We start from the raw sequence: 18,245 nt of genomic DNA on the forward strand, positions 1-18,245 counted from the left end.
ATTGTAGTGTTCACACACTTCATTATATACTACAACTCCCACAGGGCACGGTTGCCCAAATCTTTCCGAGGACCCCGCCTGCACTAATAGTACAATCCTATTTTAAAATATTTAATGAATATTTTACAGGAAAAAAATGTGTTTGATTACATAAATTTTAAATGATGAGTGACATAATCAACAAATTAAAAATATATCTTCTGGATTAAACAATTTATCGTGTTAGATTTCAAACGGGCACATGCGCAGCATCTTACGTCCAGGTTTGATCCTGAGCTGATCATGGCGGGGCAGATGGCGGTAAATTTAGGTAAAGACTCTTTTTGAACCTTTGATTACAAATGTGTTTGTTTTAATTATTATTTAGGTGTAGGTTCGTGTAACCTTGTCCGGCGTTTCTGTTGTAGCGCGTTTTTACCCGTTTGAGTCATTCCAAGTATGGCACTGTTTGCTACTTTAGCCTAGCTTCGTTCATCATCATGTCAGGCCAAAGGAAGCTAGTTTGACTCAGGTTCTAGTCAAGTTAAGACAGATCGAGGCCATAAGACAGACTTGTGGCGACCGGGAATGTTCAGTTAATTAAAGTTATAAGAAAATGACAATAATTAAAGTCCATCAATTAAAAAATTCAGTCCAATATTGCGACTTAATTCAATTTGTATTCATGTGAAAATAAACGTCTCATGGATGGATTATATGCCAAAATATGCTGGCAAATTAGTTATGTTCATAATCTCTAAACTAATAAGTTTAAACTCTTGCTATGCATTGAAAAAGGTTTATCAGTTTTTCTGCTCATCAAAATATATAAATATTCAAGTGATCATTCATTATTAATTCTAAATATTAGATAAAGACTCTTGCATTATGGAAACTGAAAGATTCAGGGCAGATAGTTGATAAAATTAGTCATTTTCTCTTCAAACTAAAGCTTTGAGAAGCAAGTGGCTTTTTCTGAAGACCTATATGTTCTGTAAAAAGAAAAGTCTGAGACCGTGACATGTATGTAAGGTTTGTGTTAAAATGAGAGATTCAAGAATGAAATTAATCTGATTGGGCAGGAAGATGTTTGTTTTATTAAACTTGTTATGTTTTTTTAAATCCTACATTAGGGGTGTGTATCTTTTTCTCTGACATGATTTGATACGCTTCTCAATACATGGTCCAGCCCAATACTTTTACCCAAATGGATACAATCTAGATATATTTTACGCTTTTGGCGTTTAAAACCGTAAATTAAAATGTCTTTTAACAGAGAAACGGTTTTTCCCTAACTGGGAATTTTATTTTAAGGGAGAAAAAATCTAAATGTCTTTGATGTAGCAAGTTTAAACATTCTTTTATACTGTTTTTTTTTCTGTGTCTCATTTTAATTTGTTCAGGCATCATTTAAAGGGGAAAAAGGGTTTATCCTATGTTTAGTGCAAACACCTGGCATGCCTTGCTGGGGCCAGTTGGAATAAAGCCAAACTTTATCAGAGAAACAAAGTTTACCTGAAACGGATCATTTACTTCCTGATCGAATTGATCGACTTTTTACCATCTTAATCGTGTTCTTAGCTGTGGTTTTGTGATCCTCTGGGTTTTTTTTTTCATCCCTTTTTTTTTTTTTAACGAAGATTTACTGTCATGATCTCTGAAGGGAGCAGGTAAAAGGAAAAAGATGGATTTTCTGAGGTTGTCTCTGCTGGAGGTTTCCGCCTACTTTTCCCCTAAGAGCAGGCTTTCCTCTCCACGGTTGAAACCCTTTAAATAGTGTGTGTTGGCCACTCATTTAGGCTGCCATTAAAATTCTAACAGGACAAATAGACTTTTTTCAACATAATCAGGATTAAATTGGATGGAAATCAAATCAAACTGTATTTATTAAAAAGCGCTTCTCATACATTGCGGAACTCAAAGTGCTTTAAAATTTATGATTTGGAATTACTTTGATTTGTTTTGTCCTTTATTTTTTGACTAAATATCAAGACTTTTTTTTTTCTTCTGACCACCATATCAAGCAAATGAAGCCCAAACGTGGACATTATTCCTGCTCAATCTGGGTTGTTCCTGCATCTTAGTTTGTGGGGGTGACAGTTTAGGAGGGTGTTGATATGGAGAGAACTCAAACATCTCGTCAGTAGAGTGAAAAATAATTGTGAAAATATCTGTGTAAACGTCCTTTTGACCCCTTCAGGAGCCAGTCTGTGGGGGCCACTCAAAGAGCTCTGGGAGACTGTAGATGGAGCTATCCTGAGGAGACAGACGGAGAGTGTCCACCTGTTGGACCTGCAGCTGAAAAAGCACAAACCACACTTTCTCTCACTCTTCAGGAACCCGGTGAGATAACCTGCTAACATTTCTTTATCGTATGCCCTAAAAGCAGGTTGTTATTTTAAATAAGAACATGTTCTTAATAGCTTACTTGGTTAAATAAAGGTTATATTTAAATAAAAAAGCCCAGTGTGAGTTCTAAGACACCTTTTCGTTTTTTTTTTGTCTTTTCATTCTTTCTTAGCCAAAAAGTACAGACCAAAAAGAGAAGGTACGCAAAGCCAGCACAGAAGGCATCGCCATCCAGGGTCAGCAGGGGTCGCGGCTCCTTCCCGAGCAGCTTCTGACGGAGGCCTTCATCCTCAGCGATCTCTTTGACATTGGGGAGATGGCAGCCTTGGAGCTTCTCTTGACAGGTAGTTTGACTTTGAAAAAAAATAAAAGAAGAAGAAATTACCTGAGAGCAAACCTGTAAATACAAGCTTTGTGACATAGAAATTGGTTGTCTTGAGTATTCATTTTCATACTGGACCGTTTAGGACTCTTTATAATGGCATTCATAATCCGCCGCATGGGGCTTTGGAAGATGGAAAGCAGCTGCTGACGTTTGGATGTTTGTTTCCTCAGGTGAACAACAGCAGCCTCAGTTTCCAGGCCTGACTCGAGGTTTAGTCGCCGTACTTCTCTACTGGGATGGAAAGTTGTGTGTGGCCAACTCTCTGCGCACGCTCATCCAGTCACGCCACGGCAAAACGTTCACCCTGGATTTAAGGTGAGCATGAAAAAATGTTTCAATAAAAACAAAGAAGAGTTATAAAAAACCATTTTCTCTGAAGTGGTTAAACCCCATACAGTCTCTGATGAAATGCATCGTCTCTTCTCACCCAGCGGTGAGCTGGTGGCTTTGACCACACGCTTCACAGATGAGTTGATGAACCAGGGGCTGACCAAGCGCATCCTCGCCCTGGTGTCGGAGATAAGCGTGGCGAAGGAGTTTGAGCGGCTGCAGAAGGAGCGAGGTCTGGGTAATGAGAAGCACAGGAAGGAGGTGGGAACAAGTCATTGGAATCTCAAATGGATTTTCCTTCTTATTGCTCCTGTTCCTCTAGTTGCGACTGAGAAATGAATCTGATGCATGTCTTTCTCCAGGTCGGTGACCTCATCAAAGAGTGCCGGCAGGCTCTGGCAGACAGCCTGTTTGCTTGGACCTGCCAGTCCCCTTTGACCAAAGACGACACCCTGGCCCTCATCGGCCACCTGGAGACGGTTACGGCTCAGGCCGACGGGTCGCTGGACAGCGTGAACCTCGCTCTCGTGATGGCGCTTCTCTACTGTTTGGACGTTAGTTTTATAGAGCAAGGAACTGAAGACAGAGAAGGTGAAAGCAGTTTTGATTGCAGCTCAGATGCTTGAAATGAGACGGTGACAGTTTGTGTTGTACCTGCAGTGAAAAACGGTTTTTTGTTGCTTTAGATCTTCTCCAGGCGTTGCCGTTGCTCACGGAGAGGCAGTACGTGTCGGCAGTGCACAGCCGTCTGATGGACAACCAACCATGGAAGCTCCCTGGACTGCAGGCTGTCTGCAAGCTTGCCTGGGCCCTGACTCTGAGGGTCCTGTCTCAACTACCACAGGGCTCAGGTCAGACATCTTTTCCTTTGATCTGAGGGATAAAGATTGTTTTTTTTTAAATATGTGCGCCTCTTTGCAGCTTTAGTGGAATTCACAGAAGCAGATGAAGGCCTGGCTGACCAGGCTCTGCTGGGAGATGTCTTCCTGTTCATAAAGGAGGGCATGCTGGGATGTGACAACTTCACTCAGGAAGAGTTTTACATCCGCCGCCTTCATTCGCTCATCACAGACTTCCTGGCTTTGATGCCTATGAAGGTTAGAGAGATTAATTTTCCTCTTTATTTTTTATTTTGATGCTCATTTTCATTTTTTGTTTGTTCTTTTGTTGTCTTTTGTGGCTGCAGGTGAAGCAGCTGCGGAACCGCGCTGACGAGGACGCTCGTCTGGTGCACATCTCTCTGCAGATGGACAGTGAGCTTCCGTCATCTTTGAGGAAGGACTTGGACCACCTCATGCTTCTGGTGAGTCTTACCCTCAAACACGGGATTGCGTTTGTAAAGCAGCAGCAATAAAGCTACCGGTGGCAGAAGAAGAAAGTCCTGCAGACCTCACAAGGCCTCACCTGTCTGTAACCTTTCAGATTGGGGAATTTTACAGCAAAGATCAGTTTGGGCTGGAGCTGGGACTGGAGTTTTGGTGTCCGACGGAGTCGCTTCAGCACACCACGCTGCAGGGATCCTACCTGGGAATGGCTCTGCAAAGGCCCCCTCATAAACAGGTCAGAGTTCATTAACCATAAGTTCTTACTTCCTCCTGCCATAGTCGTTTTTTTATTGTTAAAAAACATTTTTTTGTTGTTGGTTTCTTTTACCTTTGTGTCCGTCTTTCTTCCAGGTGGTTTTGTCCAAATTTGTGCGTCAGATGGGAGATCTTCTGCCCTCCACCCTCTACATTTCTTACCTGCGAATGCTGAAAGGCCTCTCCAACGGTCCACAGTGCGCTCACTACTGCTTCAGTCTGCTTAAAACAAACGGAGCCACACACAGTAAGATCCACTGTTACTTTAAACTCACTTTTTTCATTTCAAGTCCCACTTTAAATGAGCATCTTATGATCTATTTTCAAAGCTTTCCTGGTGGTCTTTTGATTAGGATTATGCTGTGTTTAGCCAAAAAAAAAGTCATTTTCTAAGAGACATAGATTCTGAAGAGCGGCACAAGTTCATTAGAAAGTCTGCTCTGAGTTGCGGGTGGGACCATTGGTGCGTGGCAACCCCACCCCCATTCCCGTCGCCTTTGCTGAGAGCTCGAAGCAGGGAGCTTGTGGCATGCCTACGTAACAAACATGTCCTCCATCATCAGAAAAATGCTCAATATGTGGTATATTTGTGGTTTTTCTGCTGGTTGCACTCACTAACTGTACAGAGGGGAAAGTGTCTTACTCCTATTGTAAAAGGCTGCTCAAACAATCATTGAGCAGCCGATCAGAACGATTGTCGCTTTATGTGATCAACAAACAGTGAATAAAGTCCTCAGGACAGAGCAGCTGCTAAATGCTAACATACAACTAGAAGGAGCTGTATTTCCAGAAGAAAATGCAGGGTTGAACGCTGTATTGCTGAATGCAAAGAAAACGTAAAGGGTAATAATTGGCGGGGGGAAAAAAGGAAATAAAGAAATGATCAAAGTTGACCAAAAATGAAGGGAAAACGGCACAACAGAAAGATATTTTTGTGAAAAATCCCAGCGCCGGGTATCGAACCAGCAAGCTTCTGGATTCCCCGTGTGTTTCAATGCAGGCAAAAATTCTGGATTTTCCTGATTTGAAGGACCAAAAGTCTATAGCTGGAAAAAGCTGAAAGAGCTGAACATTTGAATAGTTAAATGGTTAAAATAGCTGAAAGATTGTAGAAGGAGATAACCGCCAAAAAATAGTAGAAGATACTAGAATAAAGAAAGACAAACAGGAAAACAATGGGTTGAAAACTTTATAGCATTCAACCAATCAATGTAACCAGTGCAATCCATTCAACTGAACATTAGCACTATTTATCTTTTATTGTGCCTCTCTTTCTATCAATCATTATTGTATTGTTCTTTAAGGTGTCTATGTGATGTCAACTCTTTCCTAAGCTACTGTCTGCAACTTGAAAAGAATTGCCCTACTGGGATAATTGAAGGTCTTTGAATTGAACGATTAGACTGTGAAAAAGTGGTTTTCTTGGTGGTTTTCTATGTTATTCTCGCAGAATTCCCAAATCTTTTATTGATGGGTTGTGACTTTTTCTTATTTTCATTTATTTTTGTATTCTTGTGCAGGTGACAACATCCAGGGAGTTTCGGGAAGCCCGGTCTCATGGGAACACTTTTTTCACTCCCTCATGCTCTACCACGAGAACCTGCGGCGAGACCTGCCTAACCCGGACGCGGCGCAGTACCGCCACCCGCCGCTCAGAGGCATCACCCAGCGAGAGCTGGAGGCGCTGACCTCCTTCCTGCAGCTGCTCACCACCATCATCACATGGGTATGGATGAGGCGGCCTGCAGCACGCGGAGGGCCACATCTGTCTTGGGGGGGTTTTAAAGTCCATCTTTCTCGCAGAGCGAAAATGCTCGGCTGGCGCTGTGCGAGCACCCGCAGTGGACCCCCGTGGTGGTGATGTTGGGTCTGCTGCAGTGCAGCGTTCCACCCATCCTGAAGGCGGAGCTCCTGCACTGCCTGGCGGCCTTCGGGAAGTCCCCAGAGATTGCTGCGTCGCTCTGGCCGTCGCTGGAGTACACGCAGGTGGAGTTGAAACGATGTCGATCGAGTGAACAAAAGAAAACGTCTCACTCCACTGAAATTGTGGAGCATTTTTCTGATGTAGAAAGAAAATTGAGCTTTAAATTGCATTTGCAAGTATTTCTTCATTCAAATTGTCGTGAATCAGGAGCAGACGATGAAATTCAGGTTTGTTAAATGCTGGGCGGACCACAAGCTCTCAGCAAGGGGAAGGGAAGGGGGCGGAGTTTCTCCATGCTAACAACCCAGATGTGAATTTCTAATGAAGGCCCGTCGTTCTGCAGAAACTGGCCTAGAAAACCACAGGTTTTGGCTAAAAACGGCTAATTGAAAGACCTCTAGAAACACTTTGAAATTGATCAAAGAGGATTGGATGAGGACTTTAAGGCATCTTCTGGGGTTTTTGTATATTATTATACTTTAGTTTATTTCTTTTCTGGTGCTATTGTCGATTTCAACATCAATTCTGTATTTTGTGACAGGACTCCTGGTATTTAAGGCGGGAAAAAAGGAATTTGGATCAGATTAACTCTTAAAAATACTTATCAGTAATTGACTGAGCAAAAACAAAGCAGCTTATAAGGTTTTGAATTGGATCAGAAAATGCTTTTCTGTCTTTTTTGAGGCTTTCATCGTCTGCTTTTTATTTTTTATTTGAACCTTGTAACTTGGTTGCTTGTGGCACAGATTCTGCAGACGGTTCGAGTCCCAGGACAGCGGCAAGCTGCAGGAATAGAGGCAAGTTTCTATCAGTTCTGGCACCTTATTCGTTCATTTAATTCATTCATTCATTCAAAACCACCAGATGAAGCATGTTAGATTCCTAAAGGGAGTAAATGTATTGTGAAACCTTCAGAACAGTGGAAGCTACAAGACCAGATGGACTCTAATGGAATATCTGAGGGTTTGGTTAAAAGGTGTGTTCTGCTGTGGAATAGACACAGTTTTCCTGAGGAAATGGATCTTCTCGTCTCGTCTCTCAGGTGGAGCTGAGTGAGATCGAGTCGAGCTCAGAGGAATACCCGCTGACGCGAGCCTTCTGTCACCTGATCAGCACCTTGGTGGAGAGCAGCATGCCCGTTAATCTGGGCGCCGGGCTGCGGGTGCCGGGCTTTCAGCCCTACCTGGACTTCCTACGCGAGTCTGTGTTCCTGCCCTTTACCACCAGGGCGTACCGGCGTCCGGCTGAGAAGGTAGAGTCCCGTTCACCGGCGTGATCTGCTGTTGTTTTTCTTGCTAAATGGCTGCTTGCGGTTTGTCAGTGGGAGGTGGCGGACGCCGTCCTGGAGGTTTTCCATAAGCTGCTGCGGGACTACGAGCCGCAGCCCTCGGACTTCATCCAAGAGATGGTGGAGCTTCAGGGCGAGCAGGTTCCGACGCACAAGCTCCCGGGCCACAACATCATGTTCCACCTGCTCAACGAGTCCCCCATGTTGGCGCTCTGTCTGAGCCTGCTGGAGGAAGGCGTACGCCAGCTGGACACTTACGCCCCCTTCCCCGGTGGGAGAGCGCTCCGCTGCCGTCACTGGAACGCATGGGGTTTGTCTGGGTCTGACCGCATGCCTCCTCTTCACAGGTAAAAAGCACTTGGAGTCGGCAGTGTTGCGCTGCCTGTGTCTTCTGGACTTGACTCTGCAGAAGGAGGTGGTGTTCATGGACCTCCTCAGGGAGAGCCAGGCCTCCCTGCTGGTTTCTCCTCTGGAGCAGCTCCTTCAGGGCGTCAGCTCTCAGACCCGACGAGCCGATCACATTGTCAACATTGCCAGGTTTTGATCCTACAGCCTTTTTTTTTCCTCAGAAATACACCCTCCTTGTTTTGGACAATAATCTATTTTTTTCTCCCCTGCAGGTATCTTTACCACAGCAGCTCAAACCCAGAAGCGGCTTTCCAGAGCGCCAAAATTCTGCGTCGCATCGCGAACTACCCCAACATCCAGATGAGACTGGTGGGAGATTTCACACACGACCAGGTGAGTTAAGGTCTAACCAGCTCAGATCTCTCTGCTCGACTTGTTTTTATCGGGTCTTATATATTTAAATATATAGTTTCTAGGAACATCAGTTGCACACAGTGCTTTTAAAGATCTTTAGCTGTTAGAATTAATTTTTTATTTTAATCAAAGGATTTTTATCAAGTAACCTGGGCTTTTTAGTCTCCTTTTGTGTAGTTTCAATGACTTTTTCTTCCATTCATGGACAATATTGCTCTTTTTGGAATTAATTCTGCAACATATGACTTTTCTGCCTCTAACGGATTTTCTGCAATTAAACAAAATTTGCTGAATTACAACGGTGAGGCTCTTCTGCAGCTTTTCACCTATAAACGTCTGCAAACTCCAAGCAAACAGCTTCAGCAATTCAGTCAACTTTTCCATCAAATCAATGCCAATTTCTTCCGCTAAAAGTTATGCAATCAAATGCAACTTTTCTAGTATTTACACTTTGCATAGACATAAATAGCACACAGTGTTCTTAAAGATTTTGTTTTCTGCTGTTAAAATATATTTTTGTTTATAAATCTGTTTATTTTAGTCAAAAGATTTGTTTTGTGTTTCCAGACAGTGAGTGAGAAGCTCATGGCTGGTTTTGTGGAGTGTCTGGACAATGAAGAAGCAGAAGAAGCGTTAGAAACAGAAGACGGTAAGTCAGTTCTTCCTTGTTCAATCGTACTGAGGCTCTAAAGTCATCAAACCTGCGACGGATCACTGAGATGATTAAATGTGAAGCTCCGTCTCTGTGTCCTCGTTTCAATCAAAACCCCGCCCATCTTCAGAATCGGATTCCCAAAAGAAGGTGTCGAGAATCCGCCACGAAACCCAGATCCACATCCTGAACCTGCTCATCACCTCTTTGGAGCTAAAGTCGCCCAACCTGGCTCTTTATCTTCTGGGCTATGAAGTCAAGAAGCCCGTGTCCTCCACCAACCTCCAGGACCCGGGTAAGGGTCGTGAAAGCTCTTTGGCACCGTAGGCGGTATCTGTGCTGCAGGTGGAGAGGACCTCAGTGGACTGAAGGCGGGGTTTGCTGTCCACAGGTGTGCTGGGATGTCCGCGAAGCTGCCTGCACGCCATCCTGAGCCTGCTGCAGAGAGGAACGGAGAAGAGGTCCGGGCCCGTCCTCACACAGCAGGCCCCACACCTGGCTGAGCTTTGCTACCAGGTGACCGAAGGCTTTGGAATATTAAAAAAAAAATAAATAAAGATAAAAAAGTAAAGATGAGCTCGTCCTCCTCCTGTAGGTGATCTACCAGCTGTGTGCCTGTCCAGACACATCCGGACCCACCATGCGCTATTTGAGGACCAGCCAGGACTTCCTGTTTTCTCATTTGCAGCACCTGCCCTTCATCCTGCCAGGTGAGTTCAAACAGAAAGGGATGCATAAAAGCACAAACACGTCTTAAGTGAGGATCTTTTCAGGGAATCAGATAGCCGCCCTCTCCCAGATGTCCTGGCTCATGAAAACCGCTGCCATTGAGCTGAGAGTGACCTCGCTGAACCGCCAGCGCTCGCACACGCAGCGCCTCGTCAGCCTGCTGCTTGATGACCAGCCGCACGCTCAGCATGCATGTATGGCGTTTAAGTTATTCTGCGTTTTCTGCTGGTTAGAGCTGAGAAACTGAAGGACAAATGTAATTCACACCATTTCTTTCCCCCTTTAGCTGAAGGAGAATCAGTCATGGAAGAAGAAACCAGATCCGTCAGCGGTTTCCTTCATTTCGACACAGTTTCTAAGGGTATGTGTCTGTTTTTTTTTTTAGACATGGCAGCACACGACGTCATGTTTTGACGTTCCATATCTTTTTAGCGATTTACCATTTTGTCTTTAACTTTGTTTGATCAGTGCGCAGAAAGTTGCTGAGCGTACTGGATGCCATCGACTTCAGTCAGGACATGCCGGAGCTGCTGCAGCTGGATTTCTTTGAGCGCGCTCAGATCGAGCAGGTGATCTCCAACTGCGAGCACATGAATGAACAGGGACACACCGTTTGCAACGTGAAGGTGAGTTTTTTCAGACTTGGTGCTCTCTTGGCCTCACGGACGTTCCTCTGATTCCTGCTCCACAAACGTGTCCAAATGTTCTGACAGCTGCTCCATAGAGTGCTGGTCGCTGAGGTGAACGCTCTGCAGGGAATGGCCGCGATTGGACAGAGGCCCTTGTTAATGGAAGTGAGTGATGATCCGCCTGTTTCTGAACTTCTTCCTTTTTTTGTTCTGCTCCCTGATGTTTCACCCTTAGACTTGAAACCCTTAAACATTTTTTTCATGTTTCAGGAGGTGAACTCCATCCTGCAGCAGGTGGTGGAGCGGAACCGCGTGCGGCGGAGTCTGAGCGCCAAGCGCCACGCTCTGCAGTCCTGGAGAAGTTTGGTGGAAACGCTGCTGAGCGCCTGCCCAGCTGATCTCCTTCCTGCAGACGAGAGACAGCTCATCATCAGAGACCTGCTGCTGGATCTGCATGATAAGGTTTGTGTTGATCTTTGATCTGTTTGCACTTTAAGAAGATTCAAGAAAACGCCACAAAAAATATAACAAGTATCCGAATACTCCAAAATTTGCGATCTGTTCGAGAAAACAAGTAATGGCAATGTAATTGTGGCTTTAGGTGCAGAATATAATGTTGGCATTAAGTACATATACTAAACAAACCGAATGAGTTGATGTCACAGGAAGTAAAAAACCTTCACAGTAAAGTTGGAGAATTGTTGGGGAGTTTTTTTTGTAGATGGAAAAACAAGAAACTTAAGTTAATTTTACTCAAATAAGTTCTTAAAAAACAGTTTGGTTTTAATTCTAGCTGACAATTGGAATAAAAAAATATAATAAAAGTTTAATTCATATGACTATAAAAATTAGTCATTTGCCTGTCTGCTACCAGAGCGGAGGAGGAGTATCGGAGTGCCTCTGTAAAATGTACAGTTTGGGGAGTTTTTTTGTTTTTTCCACTAAAGATGAAAGAAGTCAGTTAATAAAAGGTGTTTTTCTGTTTGAAATTCTGTGAGGGTTTCTATGAAGGTGTTGTGCCTTCTTGTCATGATCTGCTGGAACTGTTGTCAGCCCGACTTTAACGGAGGAAAACTGGAGAACATTTCCAAAACGACAGTAGCCACGGTTACGTTCACTGTATAATACTTTATTTACCAGACTCCTCCTGAGCGCCACGGCGTCTATGCGTGATGTAAAACCAGCGCAGTATTGACCCACGATCGGACTAAACGGTTAACATGCACCACGATCAGATCAACAATCAGCATAACCCACCTATCGCGATCGGAAAGAAATTTAAATCTGAATGAGTCTGATGGGGGCGGAGCATTCCGACCGACGTATTTACACGACGCATCTTTATTCTGATCAGGCGTCTATTCCGATACTTTTGTCCGTGGAAGCGCAGCTACTGATGTTTTATGTTTAGTTTACTGCTGAAGTTAACCAGGAAGTTGACAGAAAAACGTTTGAGTGTGAAGTTGCTGAACGTGACAAAAATCTGTTTGTTTTTTTCTGATCTCTCAATAAAGGTATGAATGCATATTATTACAATTGTCATAGATCCAGTAAAAAGACAAGCCTATAGCAACCATTCGAATATAATATATGAAATAGTCATTGGGATTTGATCTGTGAATTGTTGATCGCCACCTAAGTAACCATCCGCAGCCCTGTTACTTATTCAGATATTTAGAAATATGTCCATGTTCCTTTTATAGGTGTTGTCAGAGGATGCAGCGGGAGAGTTGATGCCCATCGTGGCGGGCGCTGTCTTCACTCTGACCGCCCACCTCAGCCAGTCTGTGCTGTCGGAGCAGCAGCAGGTGGCGGGACTCGAAGCGTCTTCGGGCTTTGCTTCCATCGCCAACTCAGCCCTGCACCTGATCCTCCGCAAGCTGCTGAATTTCATCCTCTGCACCGGTTAGTGGTCGACCTGAACGGTTGAGTAAATCCTCCTTCGCCCCCACAAACGTTGAAGTGTCCTTTGTGCCGTTAAGGAGGCGGATACCAGCGCCTGCGAGCTCACCTGTACGGCTCTTTGCTGTACTACCTGCAAATCGCTCAGAAACCCGAGGAGCCAGACACGTTGCAGTCAGGTACGACACAGGAGAAAGAATAGCTCAAACCGAGGAAGACTTTCCATCAGTTTTTGTCTGGTTTTGATAAATGCTGAACGTTTTTGGAGCAGGAAAAGCCATGTGGGAGCGTCTGACGGCTCCCGAGGACGGATTCTCCAAACTGCAGAGGGAGAACCTCGCCATCATCGAAAGCTACGGCAAAGCTCTCATGGAGATCGTGTGTAGGGACGTGTGTGACGGCCATGAAATCAGCAGGGTGAGCCTCGAATCCCTTCCTTCACTTTGTCCTGAGGACAAAACGTCTGAGAGTTCTGCTCTCCGGGCCTCAGATGCTGGCTCTGGCAGTGCTGGACCGGATCCTGTCCATAGACCGTCAGAACCAGTGGCTGGTGTACGTGTGCAACAGCGGTTACCTGCGCTCATTGGTGGAGAGTCTGAGGCAGGATGATGTCGCCCTGCAGGGCCTTCTCACCCCTCAGCCCCCCGTCCTGAAACCTCTGTACCTGTACGAGAGCAAGATGGTGAGGCTGGCTTTGAAGGTTGCCGCGTACCTGGAAGGTTTTCTTGTGTTAAGTCACAGACGTCTGTCCATGTCAGGCTCTGCTGACCCGCGTGGCGAAGACCTCCCAGGGCGCCGTGGAGCTGCTGCGCTGTGGCCTGATGGCTCTGCTGATGGAGTGTCAGGTGTTTGACATGGTCCCTGACAGCGACGCACACAGGTAAAGGAATCAAAGCTTGAGTTGGAGCTTTCCTCAGAGACATTCTGAAGTTTGTACGTCTTGTTTTATGTATTTTTTTTCAGACTGATGAGAGACCCATCGGGCTTCATCCCTTCCCCTATGGACCGCTACCGCCAGATTCTACTACCAACCCTCAGACTCCTTCAGGTCATTCTGACCTCTGTGTCCATCAACCACCAGCAGGGGGCAGCACAGGTAAGCACAACAGTCCTGGAGACTCCTAAGTTTATAGAGACTGGAAGAAGAGAAAAAATGAAATGACTGCTTTTCTGTTGTAGTAAATGCATGGAGATGGATAATTGTCTTCTCTGTAGGTTCTCCAGTGGCTCATCGTCCACGCAGACACTGTTCAGTCTCTGCTGCGCTGCCAGGAGCTCAGTCTGGGAGCTTTGCAGGAGCTGTCCTTGCTCACCGGCATCATCAGTAAAACCGCGCTGCCTGGTATTGGACAATGGCCCTGCCCTGGTGTTACCCTCCAGCTCTGCACGGCCCGCCCTGACTGTGAATGTTTGTGTTCCTTAAGGCGTACTCGAGATGGGCGGAGAGGTCAACGGCGCCGCTCTCCTGGAGTTCCAAGGTCACATTACCAGATTTCAGGTGTGGGGATTCTTTCATTTTTTATTTTTTTATTTTTCCCCAAACCATCCAAGTGAGATCTAGACCAGCGGTCTCCAACCGTTTTCAGCCTGCAGCTCGGTGTAACGTCAAGAAAATATTTTCATGGACCGGCCTGTTCAGCTTCCAGTTTCCCTTAACTTTTGAGGGGAAAGTTTATCTCCAGGTATTCTCTAAAAATAATCATAAACGTGGATCTACAGTTTGAAGAACTTTATTAGCAGCGTCCTGCTAACATTAAACAGCCGGTTGCTGAATATTCTGCATTATTATTATGGTCTGTGGGAACAACTGTCACAAAAAATTCATACTTGGAGTAAACATTTTGTTGGTTGAATGCAGCTTTATTTTTTTTTTTAAATCAAAGGCGAGGGAAACGGAACAATGTAGGCGGTGTTGTTTTTGTCTGCGGGCCGGTACCGGTCCGCGGGACGGGGGTTTGGGAGCAGCGGGCTAGCAGACGCAGCACTCATCTGATCTGTTCTTCTGCAGCGTCTGTGTCTGTCTCTGCTCAGCCGACTGGCTGGAAGTGAGAGGGAGAGGCTGTTGAAGCAGGCGGAGATCGAAGCGCCCGCTGAGTCAGCAGAACGCAGGGAGGAGATGGAGGTGGCCATGCTGCAGGTGGGACGCTCCTGTTCAGTCCATCAGCGTCTGACCTCCAGGTTTTTTTCCCCTCTGCGTGACCTGACTGGTGATTTCCCGCCCTAAGGTGTGCGCCAACATAATGGAGTACTGCCAGACCCTCCTGGTGCAGAGCTCGGCCCAGGCTCAGTTCAGCATCTGCCTCTTCAGCCCCTCAGGCGGCGAGCCGCCTGGCAGGGACGGAGGGCGCTCCGGTCGGTCTCACTCCATCATTTATATAAACAGATTCAGCTGAAGGCAGCCATGCTCAACACTCCACACTTCCTGACCCCGTCGGCGCTTCGTGTTTCAGATCTGTCCTCCTCTCTGCCGCCGATGGTGTACTCCCGAGCCCCCAGCCTGGGGCTGGTCCTGTACCTGCTGAAGACCGCGGCTGGAGACTTCTTCCAGTTCCACCAAAGTCACAGGCAGAGTCTGGGGAAGCTGCAGGGCCTGGACCAGCTGCCCCCCGAGGAGCTCAAGGAGGTGATGACCGCTCGGTCGAGTCTGAAGCATCGCAGGTCAGGCGCCGTCTGCGGTTGATAGTCTAACCGTGTTCCCCTCCCGTGCAGCTGTGTCAGGGCTTGGTGTCGGGCCCTGGAGGGGTAGAGAAGATCTCATCAGTCCAAAGGAGCTTGCTGGCCAAGAGACGACTGGTGCAGCTGATCAACAACCGAGCCAAGCTGCTGGCCTTGTGCTCATGTATCCTACGGTTCCTCTTTGAGAGTCACTGACATCATCCTTCTGCAGATGAACATCAGTTTATGTTTGGATTTCACTGTGAAAAGCCTTGACCTGCTTCTTCAGATGTCATTGAAACCTGCTTGTTTGTGCTGTGGCGACACCTAGAGTATTATTTGTTGCACTACACCCCGTCTGATCCGAAAGACTCCATGCTGACCGGAGCGGGATCATTCAGAACCCGCCTCGCAGACGGTGAGAATTTCCTTCTGGCCCGCCAGCCGACCAGATTGTTTTCACAACTCGTCTTTCTTGCTGTGAAAATGTCACCAAAACACACATGTCGGGGACATCCAGAGGAAGTTTGAATATTATTATGGGATGTCCACAGGACCATTTTCAAGTTTTCCCAAAATATGTGAAAAGAAACCACCAGGTTAATTCTAGAACCACAACTGGAGTTTTGTTGACCTTTGAACTCGAGAAGAGGCCACCATCTTGAATAAAAAAAATTACCTTCTACAAATTTAAACTTCTAAAGACATCAACCTATCGCCCTTCCAACTCCTCCGGCATTGTTGGGAATAAAAGTTGGGTTAAAGTTTGTAGACTTTGGACGGTGTTAGCGTGGCAAAGCTCACAAAAGTGGCGTTCTGCTGTTGCTCGCACATTTGATCCTGAATTATTGTTTGAATTTTAAAACATGAATGGTTGACTCAAGCTGAATGAAACGATATAAACATTTTAGGAATGTGGGCGTGGTTAACATAAACCTGTGTTGCCAAGGAAATCCAAAAATCTACTTTTGTCAATTCTTCTAAAAATGACACAGACCTCTCCGTCATCACTAGGGGACCAGAAACTGGAATGGTTGCTATGGAGATAAAACCAACAGAAAGCTGCCATTTTGAAAAAAGGGTTGTTGGTTTTTGTTGGGAGGCCACTTTCATTCAGATTTAGGTCACGTTCAGAGATGAGAGCAAAGGGAGTGATTGTTCAAGTCAAGCCGCCATCTTTGTTCTTTGTTCTTTGTTTTTCCCAGAATCCTTTGGTGCATTGCAGGCTGGCGGCGGCCGTGGGCTGGGCTTGTCCAAAGTCAGCCAGCAGGACTTGGATCAGGTAAGGCCTCAGCTGCACTTTGGCGCCTTGGCGCTCCAGCTTGATGCTGACGCTGTGCTGTGCTGTGCTGGTGCGTGCAGCTGAAAGGCGACATGGCGGCGGGCTTCGGCGAAGCTCTGCAGAGGAAGCTGCTGGAGGTGGAGAGCTCGTACAGCCAGGTCCGCTCCCGCTACACCTTCATCCAGGCTCTGGTTCGCAGGATTCGAGGTTTGCTGCGACAGCCCAAAAGTTGAAACGGACGACTGCGACGAGGATCCAGAACTTTCTATTTCTGAACAAACTCATTTGTTAACCGACAGAAAACGGACTCTGAAGTTTAGTTTCCATCACGGATTTGTATTAACTGGATTGTAGAGATTTGATCTGGTTTGTCTTCAACTCCACCGGTGCAGAGATAAATGCTTACCTGTTTGAGATTGATTTTACACGTCAAGAGAAATTTGATACCATTGTTTATGCCTTTTCCTTTTGTGTAAAATAAATGATTTCCTAAAACTGTCTTGTTTCAAAGGTTTCCCATAAACCTCAGTGTAAACAGTAGAGGCTCTGGAGCCACATGCTGCTGTTATCCAGGATGGATCTTTGGTTTTAAAGAAAAAACGTTAGAGATTTAAATAAGTAATGGGTTCGTAGGTTCAGTTCATTCGTGTTATACCATGATGGAGGTAAACTATTCATTCTGATTGGCTGCTTGGTGTCGATTAAAAAGTGATAATGTACAAAAGGAAGTTCCGGTCACATAGCCCTAATGTTCACTGCGCTGGCTTCTTTAACCCTTCTGCTCTCCTATGACACCCCCCCCCCCCCCCACTTCCATTGACGTGTTCTCCCTACCATGACAAAGGTGGATAAAGGTGAAGAGGATTTCATGTAATCCATGGACACCAGTGAAGATCACAAATCATTGTCAATAAAGGTTCAGCGCACTGTCTAGTGCAGGGGTCTCAAACTCAGTTTACCTATGTGAGAAAAACCGATCTCACATAGGTAAGACGTGGCAAATGGAAGGAGTGTGGCCAGAGCTCTTTTACCAAGCAGTGGGAAATCTTTCTCCACTCCAATCCAAAATGCAGCTAGTGTCTTAGACTTAAACTCCAGCCTCATTGTTGAATCAGAGGTGACATCAATGAACTGTTCATTCTCTGTAGTTCTGAATTCAGCAGGTGGTGTTGCACTGAAAGGGTCTCAGATCCAGTCATATTGTGTAGGATCCTGCACTGGGAAGTACCTCTGGAAATGCTTTTGGAGGGCAGAGATGTGAGCTTTCATGCATGGGATCACTGTGCAGCTTGTTGACCTCAATGAATGACATCAGGTTCTCAAACGAGTCTATATCTCCCTCTGTAACTCGCTGCTCCCACATCTCAAGCTTTCTTGTGAATGATGTGATTTTATCTGCCAGATGTGGAGGGTGTGTGTTACTGCCCTGCATCTGCAGATTTAGCTCATTGAGTTTTTGAAACATGTCACTGAGGTACGCAAGTTTCATGAGGAACTTGTTGTTAAACTTGTGGGCAAGTTCATTTTTCTCCTCCTCCAAAAAGATGCAGATCTCATCCCGCAGTTCAAAGACCCTGGATAAAACCTTCCCACAGTCCTCCCATTTCAGATCGGCCTCTCTCAAGTAAGTGTCAATTATTGTCAATCTAACAGCAGCACCAGAGTTACACCTACTTAATTGAATAAATTTGCATTAAAGTAAAATAACTGTCTGATAACTATGTGTTATTTTAAAGTTGACTGAACTCCAAAAATGATTTGTCTTATCTGACGCAAATAATTAAGTTAGATCAAAGTTA

General features: G+C 45.5%; 1 protein-coding gene across 1 annotated transcript; it reads left to right on the plus strand.

Moving 5' to 3' along the window:
- Positions 1–206: 206 nt before the first annotated feature.
- nup205 (nucleoporin 205) lies at positions 207–16,944 on the plus strand. Its single transcript, XM_011476494.3, has 42 exons — positions 207–310; positions 2,180–2,322; positions 2,501–2,672; positions 2,884–3,028; positions 3,145–3,304; positions 3,406–3,634; positions 3,730–3,894; positions 3,965–4,140; positions 4,230–4,346; positions 4,466–4,603; positions 4,720–4,870; positions 6,144–6,349; positions 6,427–6,609; positions 7,294–7,344; positions 7,590–7,799; positions 7,869–8,106; positions 8,183–8,372; positions 8,456–8,576; positions 9,165–9,246; positions 9,380–9,544; positions 9,641–9,765; positions 9,845–9,959; positions 10,023–10,172; positions 10,265–10,339; positions 10,447–10,604; positions 10,692–10,772; positions 10,878–11,069; positions 12,311–12,512; positions 12,590–12,688; positions 12,781–12,926; positions 13,000–13,191; positions 13,268–13,389; positions 13,473–13,605; positions 13,725–13,851; positions 13,934–14,007; positions 14,518–14,646; positions 14,735–14,861; positions 14,960–15,132; positions 15,219–15,348; positions 15,454–15,582; positions 16,370–16,446; positions 16,527–16,944. The coding sequence occupies exons 1-42, from the start codon at positions 283–285 to the stop codon at positions 16,677–16,679; spliced, it is 5,979 nt and encodes a 1,992-aa protein (XP_011474796.1). The 5' UTR covers positions 207–282; the 3' UTR covers positions 16,680–16,944.
- The last annotated feature ends 1,301 nt before the right edge of the window (positions 16,945–18,245 follow it).

Source organism: Oryzias latipes, chromosome 6 (assembly GCF_002234675.1).
Source record: "Oryzias latipes chromosome 6, ASM223467v1".
Taxonomy (NCBI): Eukaryota; Metazoa; Chordata; class Actinopteri; order Beloniformes; family Adrianichthyidae; genus Oryzias; species Oryzias latipes.